Below are 13,525 nucleotides of genomic sequence, written 5' to 3' on the forward strand. Positions count from 1 at the left end.
TTTTTGGATGTATTTTTCTTTATTTAACTTTTCTCATTACATACTTTGGAACAAGCTGTAGAACAGCCTTTCTGTGAGGAGATGATTATTCCATGAAACATGGCACGTTTGGATCCTATCCAATCCATAATCTGCTCACTCCCACGAAGGGAGGGGGGACACCTAATTCCCAAGAGTTCCCATCTCAAGAGACTAAAATCTGCAAAACAAATTGCATCATAATTCCACAGAAAGATCATTTATTTGCTTGTTTATCTTAATGTAGAGAACAGAAATTTACAGACACTTTGAGGATGCCATAATGTCTAAAACAGTTTATTGCATACAGAAAAGAAAGACAACCCCCCTTCAATAAATGAGTGACATTTGTTTGTTTGTTTGTTTGATTGATTGGCTGATTGATTGATTTACATGCTGCCCAACTCCCAAACCACACCGGGACTCTAAACATTAAGTATTTTGGGGGAAGTTAAGCATCCATAACTCTGTGGAACCTACTGTGTGACAAAATCTATGACTGGGTACTGATTTATTGGTAGAAAAAAGTAAACTCTGCCTTGAGTTGAACTCCCCTTCTGTGGGCTCCTGAGATTTCAATCTAACCTGCAGCCTGGGTTTCCCTGACTGGCCCACTCAAGTTTAGCTTTCCAAATCAGTCATTTACCCTAACCCAGCCATGACTGACCTAGAGTTCCTGAATCATGCAGCATACCATTCCTCTCAGTTTTGAGCACTGAGAATTCTGTCCTGGTAAGCAAAGGAGAGATACGGATGGAAACTTCCCGTATTTCAAAGAATTGCCATTACTCTGAGAGAGCTTACTGCTGAGTGCAATAATAATGGGCAAGTTCAATCTCTGATTTGACTGTCGGTCATCAGGATTAAAACAATGCAGGTGATTGCCAAGTATTTCACTGGAAATGTCAACTCTTTGGTCAACCAATCTCCCCCTGTACAAAATATATTCTTTAGTAAATATAAATTAGCAGTTACAGTTCCTGTTACACCTAATATCTATTAAAAGAAAAAAACCCTTCCACTTACAGTCTTACCTGAAATCTTATTTGCATGCTTTACATGTGTCCCTAATGCTGTTATTTATTTGTCAGATTTAAATGGCCACCTATCTCACAAACAAGTGACTCTGGGCATCATACAACAAACATATAATGAGAAGGAAGGACCTAATTCTGCATGTAAGGAGAATATGGCTGAACTTCCCCATTATGCATTGTGAATTACTAGACTGTGTAAGTATAGCCACTGTGTGTTTTGTAAACATGGCTTGGGTCTCATTCAACAGACAAATTAAAACAACCCATGATAAATCATAAACAATAGTTCCACAATAGCAAATGCTCACACGGTTGTTCTAGAAAATACTGGTAAAAAACCAGGCAACTATTAATTGTTCCAGTTCACATTTTGCTTCTACATTATTACTATCAGTGAAAAAAGTTCCATGACAAACCTAAATGCAATATTTTTTTCACTGCTCACTGTTGCATAGACAAACATTTCTTGATGACCTTATAATTGCACCTCCCCAACTTCTCCAATCTTTGCTAAGGCTTGCAATCTTTTATTAAAATCTGATAGGTGCATCCACCTATCCATTGATCTTCTCAGCAGAGGTTTCTGTGCCATTTGATTATTTTATTTCCTAACAATTTGTAAAATATTTCCCACACCTTAGCAAGCATTTTGCTGTATGCAAAGATGCCATAATTCTGCTTAAAAACTGCTCCAAACAACTTCCAAAGGCAACAGAATAACAGATTAATCACAAGAGGTTCTGCAAACAGACTGCAGTAACAGAAATTCATCTTTCATTATATTTAAAACCTTCCCTTTCCTCTGAGCAGCTCAAGGCAGCATACAGTTCCCAATCTGAGTATCTTCTCAGTCACGTTAGGGTGAAACGAAAAGACTGGCCTATAATTATCCAGTGGAATAAAGGAGTTGAATCTTCCAGTCCCCCCAACCCCCAACACTCTAATCCAGTTTTTCCCAGCATGGTGACCTCCAGATATATTGATACTACAACGACCAGAGTTCCCTACTGGCCAGAAATTCTGGTGTGTTGCAGCCCCAATACATCATCTGGAAGGTGCCAGTCTGGAGAAGGCTGATCTAGCCTATGGAAGGCGTTAACAATACAACCAGATACACAAGGATAACAATGGTGGAAGAAAAGTGATGTGGGTGTATGTTTAATGAAGAAGTTATTGAAGACACACACTGACTTAAATCTAAGCGTTGTTGTGCTTGGAATGATAAGCCCTCGGCACAGAATAGGAAGTTGTAGAAGTAACAAAGGTGTTTCTCTTTCCCATAATTTCCATGCTCATCTTATTTTGACATTATTCTCAGCCCCACTTCTAGGATGGAGCTGAAATGTCATTATGCATCATTTCAGGTTGAAAAGCATCTTGCATTTTCGAAGATGTTGCCCCATCCCTTTAAAACACATTCCTACTGTTCTTCTCAATAACATTTTCCTTCTTGGTTTGTCCAAGCCCTCTTTTGCCTACACAATTCAATGCAAGTTGATGGAATGTGTCTTCTATTATGATGTCACAATGCTGCTTCCATCACTCATCATGGAAATGTATGAAGATGGTCACAGTCAATGCAGTTCACTAACAATTTAAGCAAAGAAGCCAAGAATTGTTGATGGCCAAGAAGAACCAGCCACTTAAATCAAATAGCACAGAACAAATCAGCAGTGAAACAACACAAATGTTCAGGGGGCGAATAATTTTCTGGCAATCTATTCCAACTTTTGAAGCAAATATCACACATGCAGAACATTCTGTGCCGCCCTAGAAATGTCATTCCAGCATTCATTAGTGATATCCCTCCAAGTATTTGCGGTGGGAGGAGTTACCACATCTGACAAGGCAAAGAAAATATGCTGCATTTTAACGCAGGAGCTCATAGATTCTGTCTTGCCCTTTTTAAAGAGCTGTCCATCAAAACGGTATCTGTGCAGAACGAAACACTCTGGACCTCACCCAATATCAGGACAAAATGTTTGTCAACCACCAGGGAAAAGCTTCTACAACGCCCGCTATTGCTAACATATATTATATATATATTGTAAGCCTTCTTTTCCAACAGATAAATGTAATCAAGGTTTATATGCTCAGAGAAGCCAACAGGATGGGAATGTTGCACTTGAAGGATCAGAGGAAAATTGTAACTAATGTTGTGGAAAATTACTTTGATATTGCTTTCTCAGTACAGGATTACAATTAGGTTGCAGTGTGAAGCAATAAATGAATGGTAACAAATCAACACAAACAGCCACTGTCAGGAGTACTTTGGTGACGGGAAGTAATGCAAGCATTACTTAGAGTTTTATGACTCTCATTTAATTCACATCATGGTTGCTCAGGCTAAAAACAAACTACCATTTCTAGAACAGACAGTGAAAACTGGAGAACAAAACTAGTGTATCTTGTGTTAACTTTAACTTTGCTTCATGAACTACTTAGGTAAGTGCCATCAAGTCAAGTCTGCATGGACAAACCCCTCACCCCCTTGATTTCTCCCCAGAAATCATTCCAGCGATCACCCGGATTCTGTCTATCCACCGTAACTTTTGTTTTCCCCTTCTACTGCTTTCCTCAACCTTGTCAAGCAAGAGTTTTTTCTAGTCCACCACCTACATGCATCACATGACACTATCTCTAATCAACTTGACTGACTATATTAAGAGTGATTATCTTCTCCCTTCTCCTCAGAAAAGGAGTGATTATTCTTTCCTCAGGAGTATCGTACTGTAGTATTTTGGGGGAGATGGGATGTACATAAAATCTGAGCTCATTCTAAGACACTACTGAGGTGGAATCTGGCACTGCTTTTTCAGCTTCACAAGAGGGACTTGGCTGCTACCAAGGGTCAACTTAATGCTTCACATTAATATTTTTTCTACACGGGTAACACTTGATGGAAAATATCCTGTGTGTGGTGAGTTCAGAAAGTACCATTTTGGTAAGGGGAAGTTTCCATTGGACACCTACAAATGTTATAAACAAATCAAAATTATTCCACTGTTTTTCATCTAAGCCTAGGCAAGAACGCAAAGCCTTGCTCTCACAAAACCTCAAAAGACTGTTTTTAACAACTTGAAAGGGCAGAACAATTCCTAGACCAAACTCATAAGCTTAAGAAATCTCTCCAGACCACTTAAACCAACTGTTGCAGATTCCCTTTTGTACTTCAATCTTCCCCAACTTGGCAACCACTAGACCTGTTGGGATTTCAACTTGCCAGTGTGAGAATTTTGAGAACTACAGATGCAAAGAAACTGAAGAACACCAGATTAGTGACAGTACTATGTACATGCATTTTGGCAGTATATACTGTACGACCGATTGACTGATAACAATCTTGCCTCAGCACTCATTCCTGAGTTGCCCCTACAGGGAAGGCTTCAGATGCATTTTCTCACGACTAATTAGATTGGCTTCGATTGGTACTAATTAGAATGCAATTTCAAGGATAGTTTTTTCTGACTCTTCCTTTCTTTGCTACAGGAAATCAGTAGATGATTCATGAGAAAATGCACTTTTTTTTACACATGAAATTTTGGGGTGATTCCATTTCAGCTGAGGAACAGCTGTTGTGCATGTTTTCTCTGAGATGAGTGCTAGACATATCACCTCAGAACAGAACAGGGAAATACATGGGTGCTTGTTTAACTGACAAGCTGTAGACATTTACAATTTCATTGAATCAAAGGTTGCAACTGTTGCTCTGGAACAACAGTGTGCTGCACGGTTTGCAGAAAATGAATTAACCTAACATTACCGTTCAAGAACCTTGCAAGAGTTTGCCATAACTTTTCTTCAGCTGATAACTGTATGAACCTTTCCACTTATCTGAATTACAAAAAATATTTAAGGGTATTCTTTTCTATAAGTGTTATTTTTGTTTTAAAAAAATTATTCATCGAAAACTATGTGAAAGCAGAACCTGAAGAACTAACCTGGTGTTTGCTGGTGGACGGCTTCTTCTGGGTCCTGCAGGTGGATGAACACGAGAAGCCCAGCTGCTCCAAACAGAAGGATGAAGGAGAACATGCAGGTCAGCTTCATCATTAATGTCCTCAATCAATCCAGGTTAAGCCCACAGAAAGCAGAAAAGGTAGTCTCTCTGATCACCAAAGCTTGAGCTGAGGTCAGCATCTCAGCTGGCTTCCTGTTTCAAGTGCCACCTGGTGGAAAGAGAGTAAGCGAGCATAAGAGCCACTAAGTATCAAGCACCTCTAATAAACACCTAAACGTTGTAGCCTCTTTCCCCCAGCTTTCCTCCTCTCGCCTCCCACCCCTCCCTGGGCCTAGCACCCAAGGATGTGGAAACAGCAAAACACGCCATGTGGAGATTGGTTCCAGGGAATGGATGTCCATCTGTATTTTATAACGCTCACTGCATCCGTTATTCAAAATATCTTATGATGCTATTTTAACTTGTTAAATTATGGTTTAAAATGTGTCTTGTAAACTGCTTTGAGGAGGCTCTGCATCAAAAGACAATATGAATCGTTGAATCCTGAAGTTTTAAGGAGCCATATAAGAATCGAAACACAATATCCTGCTAAGTGCAACACATTTAAAAATAAATATTTTAGATTAACTTTTTTTTAAAAAAGTGAATCCATCATACAGTTCATTCTTACTTGTTCTAAGAAAAAGAACTAGACACAGATTTTTTTTTTTGAGAAAGAACTTACTTTACTTTTAGTAAATGGCACTCAAATTCTGTCCCAAGTAAATCTGAAATAATTTGAATCATCTCTTCCTCAAGACAAAAAAATGAAAATCTGAAATGAAGAAACCCCAAAGACGTGAAACCGTAAAATCAGTGAATGTTTTGTACGTCCCGGTAATGAAAGGGTCCCTCTGGATTACACTGATGCTGCTACAACAAAAGAAAAAAAGAAAAAGACAAATGATCGCTCTGCCAACTTTGCCCTATTCGCCCAATTACCATAAGGCCCTATTGCTTTTTCCCTTTGTTCCTTTTTGCCCTTTAATATTATCCCTAATCATAAGGGGGAGAAAGAAGACAAAGCTTTGAATAACTTTATACATGCATACTAGAAATTACACTGCAACTTTTAGTTCACATGGATATGACATCAAACCTATACGTAGATCACGCTAAACCTTTTTCCTTGGTAGAGATTTTTTTCCTCAATTGCACCTCATTAAAAATGGGCCAAAAATTTCCCCTGCCCCCTTCCTGCGATGCCATCACCTTCCCAGTGACATGACCTGTGGCCTTCCAGCAGGCAGGACATTGCATAGCAACAGCTTCCTTTCCGGCCAAACCCTTTGCTAAAGATTCCAGCTGCTAACAGATGGGAGAATCCAGAATTTTCACACACAAGCAGGAAAAAAAAATCAGTGGATCAACAGGGACTTCTTCTACAGCCTGTCACTGCAAATGCTCAGTGTATCAAAGAACCGTTTTTGAAACATCTCAAAAATGTTCCTTTGCTCTTTAAATCAGCAATAAAACAGGTTTGCAAGAATTTACAGCTAATTTGTATAGTCATAATTCTAGGAAAATACTACCAAGATTCTATTTTACTGTGTTTTCTGGAAATTGCAATCGCAATGCTATTTTGTGCAGTTAGGGCTAAGGATATGTTTTTCTGCCAAACAAACAAACAAACAAAAAAAGCAAATTATGCCTATTAGCATAAATTCATGCTAAAAATATTGGGAAGCTTCTTGGTGCACTTAGTTGTTATTGTTTTAAGCTAACGGGGTACACTGCTATGTATTAAAAAAACTGGAAATCGTCCTTGAAAAGAGAAGAATCTGTCTTCAAAGCTTCATATCCCAGAAACAATTTGCCCATGTTAAGGTGTGCCAGTTTCAGAGGCAAACCCCTTCATCCTTTGCTTGGGGTCCCGCTGCATCCTCGTTAGCAGTTTCTGTCAGCTCTTCAAGGTGGACCAAACTAGGAAACCAAAGCTGTGAACGTGCCTCCCCCTCCCTCTTTTGAGCTTCATGGGAAATAGGGAAGGTCAAGCCTGAGGTGCTTTCTCGAATTACATTTCTGCTCCCAACTCAGATTTCTTTTATCTGGCCATTGTCTTGGTTGCGGCTTTCCTCCTCTTCTGCAAGGCTATTTCTACAGCCCATTATAGTTTCACAGGAAAAAGGGCATTAACAGAAACCAAGTTCTGTGGAAGAAGATTTGCCTGGGACAGATTTCCTCCTAGAAAGCACATTCACAGGGGGAATGCAGGCGTGCTTCAGGGGATCCACTGCCCAGACATCTGGAATCACCAGGATCCCGCAAGGCTGGTCAGTCCTACTCCGTGAAAGAATCCCTGGGGCGGGACGGGCTGAGCAGAGCCTCAGCCTGGGAGCTGCCTCCCTCCCTTCTGCTCCACCTTCCCCGGCGTCAGGACAACCCAGAAAGGAGAAAAAGATCAGCCAACAGGAGTACAGCTCTACCTAGGGGGACCAGAGCGACGTATCCAAAGGGTTTAAGACGAAAGTTGGGCCAAGCCATTTTTCCTCATCACTGCTCTGCCTTTAGGCTTCTAAGGCTCTCCCTGAGGGTTGTTGTTGTTTTTGCCATGTCCTATATAACACACACTGACTGACGAGACCCAGTACTCTGCTCAAGCACGGTTTTCTGCTTTGTCCAGTGATGACTGGATGGCGAGTGTGAGAATTGACTTCACAGAAAAAAATCAATCTCCACAACATTAAGCAGTTAGTTGTGCTGCATTATGCTCCTTCGAGTCAATCTTGAGTCCTGGTAACAATCTGGACAAGTCTCTGCAGACTTCAGAAATGGTTTGCCCTCACCTTCTTCCTCAGGCAGAGAGAGAGGAACTGGCCCACGGTCACCCAGTTGGCTTCAGGCCTAAAGCAGGACTAGGACTCAGGTTTCCCCAGGTTCAGTTCCTAATGCCTGCACAAATGCTTGCCATCTCAGACTGTCTCTAGGGCATTCTAGTTATCTTTCTGATCCCATCCACCCACTGTCTTCCCCATCTTCTACTTCCATCAAGCTGACCAAGCATAGTTGTTTCTTCTGGCCCATCATCTGCTTTCATTTCATGATTCAAATACGTGAGTTTTCTTCCTCAAGGGAACAACCAGCCTTTCTGTGGTCCAGGACTAGCTGATTGGTACTCTCAGCATAGATTCTCCAGACCCAGAATTCAAAGGCGTCATTTTATTTCTTACTTTCTCTCAATGTCCATATTTCTCAGCCACAAATTACAGTTGGAAAAACATTACATTAACCACTTTGATCTTTATTACATAAAACTACCATACACAAGATTCTTTTCATATTGCTCCCTCTCTTTTACTTTACCGTTCATCTTTACTCTTGAACCCAAGTGAACAAAATCCTCTACCAGCTTCACTGCTTTCACACACCCTGCAAGTTGTCTTCACATAAACCTATCACTTGATGCTGCTTTTATCAGATGAAGAATGATTAAGTATTATTTCAAACAAAACTACAGCAATGGGTTCAGGTCCTTAAACATTGTATTTAGGGTGTATTGGACTCCCCAAAGAATGTATTTGAAAGAGTGGACATCAGATTTTTTTATGCTGGAGGTATAAGAAATTTGAGGGCTCACTGACCCACAGGCTATGGTCATGTGATCATTTAGTATCTTTTTGGGATTGTATATTAATGTAAATTAGTAGATTTATTGGAAATTTTTTAAATATTGAAGATGTTAATGTAATGTTAAATTATATACCAAAGCTTTGGAATTTGTCTGTTTATCAGGAATTGCGGGGGCTGGAGGTGGCAAAAAGAACTATATTAAGAAATTGGAAAAATGATACTATTCCACATGTCAAGGAATGGCTGTTGGAAATGTGGAATCTCTCTGTTTTGGAAAAGGCAATATTTTCTACCAAAGGATGCAGCACTATGTGCTATTACGGCAGAGTTTTTGTGATATCTTACAATAATGTCTTGTATTGTTTATATTATAGTAGTGAATTCACTGGTAAACCAGTGACTATTGATGAGTATAAAATATAATTTTTTCTTCTAGTTTGTATCTTTAGTTTGTATTTTTGTAAGATCAAATAATGTTTTGTTACAAAAAATATTAATTTTTTAAAAAAGTATTATGTCCATGAAGTCGGTGTCAACTCTTAGTGACCATATGGGTAGATTTTCTCCAGGACACTCTGTTTCCAACCTGGTCCTTCAGATCTTCTGGTGGTGCACTTGCTGTAACTCAGCCCATTCATCTTAACTGCTGGTCATCTTCTTTTTCCTTTCACCTTTGCCAGAATTATACACTTCCCCAGAGAGCTAGCTACGTTATGCTAGACATGCATAACGTATTCAAAAATAGAGTAATTTGAGTCTGGTCATTTGTGCCTCAAGTGAGAACTTTGGATTAATGTGTTCTGTGAACCCTTTGTTTGTTTTCTAAGAATATCCATGGTCTTCTCAGAAGTAGTCTCCAACAACAAATTTAAAAGTGTGAATACTCTCTCTATCCTGACTCTTCCAAGTCCAAGATGAAGAATGGGCATTGAATGGGCTTTGCTAAGTCAACTCTAAGCCTTGAAAAATGCTTAAAGCAGGGCATCCAACTCCCATAGATGCAAGACTGGCTCCTACATGCCTGAGCCTTTCTTTGCCCCCACACCATGTCTTCCAAACGTTGCACAGCCAGCACCTTGAGAAAGATACAGAGCTCTGATATATAGATGATAGGGGGAAAAAAGGCAGAACCAGGATGGCAATGGTACAAGTTGGGGATGTGTTTAAAGCCAAGATCAACCTGGAGCTGATCAGCCTATCAAGCCTCCCAAACAGAAGCTTCAAAGGCAGCTCTCCAAAACTCAGGTGGGCAGTGCATCCTCTGTACCATCACTGATTTCCCAAAGTGGGCAACATAATGACTGGGTTCCTACAACACGCATAGCAAGGTCAGGAAAAAGCACAGGGTCTGCACTTGCACACATGCAAAAGCTGGGTAGGGTGTGTAGGGGGGGTGTTTTAGTTTTTACTTGTTTGGGAGTTGTGCAGCTTAGCATATTGTGTGAACCCAGACTGTCTGATTAGTCTATGGGTCAATGTATTGTGTAAACCTGGAAAATGGGCAAACTCAGTCACTGAGTTAAGTGTGTGTGGGAATATCACCAATCAGAGGAGGTCAGCAGGGGGGCAACTGGAGAGAAGGCCATCCTTTTAAGCAAGGGTGGTGCATAGCTAAGGTTTGGGGCTAACTTTGGAGTGGTGCCCCAGGGGATTTTCTGAAAAAAGTGCATGAGCAATAAGTAGTAGTAAGTAAATTTTAATTTAATTCAAAATTAACTGAGCTTTAATTTGGTAGATACCATAAATAGGATTACTCCAATATACAGTATTCAGTAATTTCCCCTTTCTAACCCACTGCAAATGGCAGTCTGGCAGCACCTTTTAGAGGGGCTCTGAAGACCAAGGTCCAGGGCCCTGGAGCTGGCAGTGGCCGGCAACTGCTTGTAATCCTGCTCTCTAATCCCGAAGAAGGAATAGCAAGCATATACTCTGTCTCACAAAGCGATGCACAAACACACTCGTACGTGCCTCTACCAGTCAAATCACATACTGCGTGCTATAGCTCAAATATCTGTTTCCCTCTAGTGCTAAAGACCATAATAAACAGAGCTGAGTAAACAAGCTAAGTCAATGCCTCTGCAGTCAGAAAGATTTCTCCTTATAGTTTTCAGGGTACAAATTACTGCAAGCCTCACAAGTTGCTAATCTTCATAATAACATGCTACATCCATTAGTAAGTTAATGAGCGAGCCTTGAAGGTCCTTGATGTGTAGTTTATACTACTTTTGATCCAAAAACTATCATAAGCAGTTTTTTAATGCTCTTACTCAGATGAAAATCTTCCAGGAGCTCCCTTGGAATGATGTAAATAGCAAATGGGGGAACCATTTGATCTTAATTTCTTCACTATCAGAACAGAAACAATGCAGATAACTAAATTCCCCCTTGGAAGTGCAACGGGAAAGGAGTTCTTTACAAACTGACTCTAAGAGGTAGAGCTGCTGCAAGGCTGGGTATTTCCCTCCCCCCCAGAGCCTCAACAGGGGGATTTTCCTACCAGGAATACCTGTGGGAAAAGCCCAGGGGACCCCTCCCCACCTACAGGCCTCTTCAGGGATGAGAACTGCAACCCCCAGCATTCCCCAGCTAGTGTGGTGATTACCAAGGCTTTGGGGAGTTGGTCCACACTTTTGGACAAGCTAGGCTAGAAATTCAACAAGGATCAGGTTTATAGTAACCTTGGTCTGTTTTCACATTTGTGGGACAATATTCCAGCCTCACAGGGATTTTTAAATATTTATTTCAAAGAAAACAAATGTCATCCATTTTCGTGTACAACTTTTGGTAGCCATGTAGTTTTTGTTGATGACAGAGAAAGTAACATAAACTCCCTGAGAAATCTTCACGATTTGTCTTGTTTTTATTTTTTGTGAAATAAACTTCTCCAGTGCAAAGTTTATTTTCTTTTCTTTTATTTATGATACCATTTATTTGCATTTATTTTACACTACTTATAATCCACCACCCACCCCTATCCCAAAGAGGTCTGGGTAGCATACCACACCGTTGCATTACATCAGTGTTTCTCAACCTTGGCAACTTTAAGATGTGTGGACTTCAACCAGCATAGCTAGCAGGGAATTCTGGGAGTTGAAGTCCACACGTCTTTAAAGTTGCCAAGGCTGAGAAACACTGCATCCTGGGTCTTCCTCTTCCTATTTTCCCCCAACAACCCTGTGAGATCGGTTAGGCCGAGAGAGAGTGGCTGCCCAAAGTCCTCCCAGAGTTCCCACTCCCAAGGCTCTTGAGCTGAGAGAGGGGGACTGGCCCAGAGGCAGAGCATCAATGGTGGGGGAATCAGACCGAGATGGGCCCCGCGGCATGATTCTTTTCATGTTATGAGACTATGGTTGGGTTCCCACATTAGGATTGGACTAAGCAATAGGCTGGTTCCATGGTTCCCAAACTGTGTGCACTGCAACAAAATCACAGGGGCACTGTGGGATATTTTAAACTTCTGAGGGAAACTGTCAGATACTGTGTGAACTACTAGCCCAGGGGTGCTGTGGAAAAATTACTGTAACATTAAGGGCATCATGAACTGAGAAGGTTTGGGAAAGCTGGTTTGTATAGAGTGCAAAATCATATTGTAGGTTGCTTGGGTCTGGAACACCATGCTGCAGTAGCAGTTGTTGTTCTAGAAGCTGCTGTTGTTATCATCCTGCCTGCCTGCAATTTGTCCTTTGGTGATTCAACTGCAGTTTACCGAATAAAGAAGGTAGACAAAAACATGGCTTAGCATAATACGAACTCAATAGCAGTTTGCACAGCACAGGGAGCTATTATCAAGGGAGAGGTCGTGCAAAGCCAACAGCAGACACAACCACCTGCAAATTTCATGCATTTTACAAAGCTGGCCAGGAGGTTTCTTACAGGAAATTTTAAGAAAGTGGCAGAGGAGAAAAGTTTGATTTTTATATAATTTTAGCAACTTCCATCTATTCCATCAAGGCCGTTTCCTCCCATACTAGCCCTCCCCTTAATCTTAAAAGTCAAAATGCCTAACTTGCCTGTCCTTGGAGCAACACAAACGCTTTCTCCTTAATGACTGAGAGCTCCACCTGTTTTGTCAAGGTGAGTCTTGGCTCTGATACATGACTCCAAGCGGGGCTTTTCCCTGCTAATCTTGACTTGAGCTGTTAATGTGAAACCTCTAATTAAAGAGCGTTCTGGAAACAGACTCTGCCTTTCACACATAAGCCACCCACGAGTTAATAAGAAGCCGGAGCCTGGCTGGTAATCTGAAGCATGGGAACCCAAAGGAACTTAACACTTCATTCTTCGCACTTCAACTACACTGAGAGGACAGCTTGTGCACATGTTTGCTGTGTGTGCATGATCACGATTCCTTGTGCATGCTGCAAAATGTCTTCTTTCCCAAACATTTTCATTCAGTTTGATGAAAAAAAAAAGTCCATATCTTGTATGTCTTATTTTCCAATACAAATGGATGGAAAAATGAGGAACTGAGAAAAAACAGATACATTCATTTATAAAATACCAATTGGAGATTTAATCCCCATCTCACAGTGAATCGCAGACTGATGGCCTGAAAGTCTTTAACAATTCTTTTCATTATGGACAATCAGATGTGCATTGGCTTCATTGAAATATGTTCTTTTAAACGAGTTCTCCAAGCAAGTTTAACTAGTTTTTGTTTATTTTGTTTTAAATTCTAAGAAAACAAGCAAAAGAGGACCAATCTTGTTTAAAAGAGTGGATGCTCAGTGCAAGCTTTGTGCGGTTCCACTTTGTATAAACTGGCATTTTAAAGATTTTTACATTTGAAGTTGATCCCTTGCCATTTGCCTCTATGGGATGTAGATCAACTAATCATGGAGATTAACCACGTAACATTTTTAGCCAGAAAATTACTTCTGTCCTAGACTCACTAATATTG

General features: G+C 40.6%; 1 protein-coding gene across 5 annotated transcripts in view; it reads right to left on the reverse strand.

Annotated features, from left to right (window-relative positions):
- CHST8 (carbohydrate sulfotransferase 8) overlaps window positions 1–13,525 on the reverse strand; it is a 281,616-nt gene that overhangs the window by 220,285 nt on the left and 47,806 nt on the right. For 4 of the 5 annotated variants that reach the window (XR_010068606.1, XM_063312859.1, XM_063312860.1 and 1 more), the window contains exon 2: window positions 4,997–5,224. Coding sequence is in view for 3 of the 5 variants with exons in the window: in XM_063312859.1 (XP_063168929.1) it covers window positions 4,997–5,108 (112 nt within the window). In the remaining 2 variants the exon portion in view is untranslated. Of the gene's footprint in view, window positions 1–4,996; window positions 5,225–13,525 lie in introns of those variants that run through there. The other variant, XR_010068607.1, reaches the window with a different exon arrangement.

The sequence above is a fragment of the Candoia aspera genome, chromosome 11 (genome assembly GCF_035149785.1).
Source record: "Candoia aspera isolate rCanAsp1 chromosome 11, rCanAsp1.hap2, whole genome shotgun sequence".
Classification (NCBI taxonomy): Eukaryota; Metazoa; Chordata; class Lepidosauria; order Squamata; family Boidae; genus Candoia; species Candoia aspera.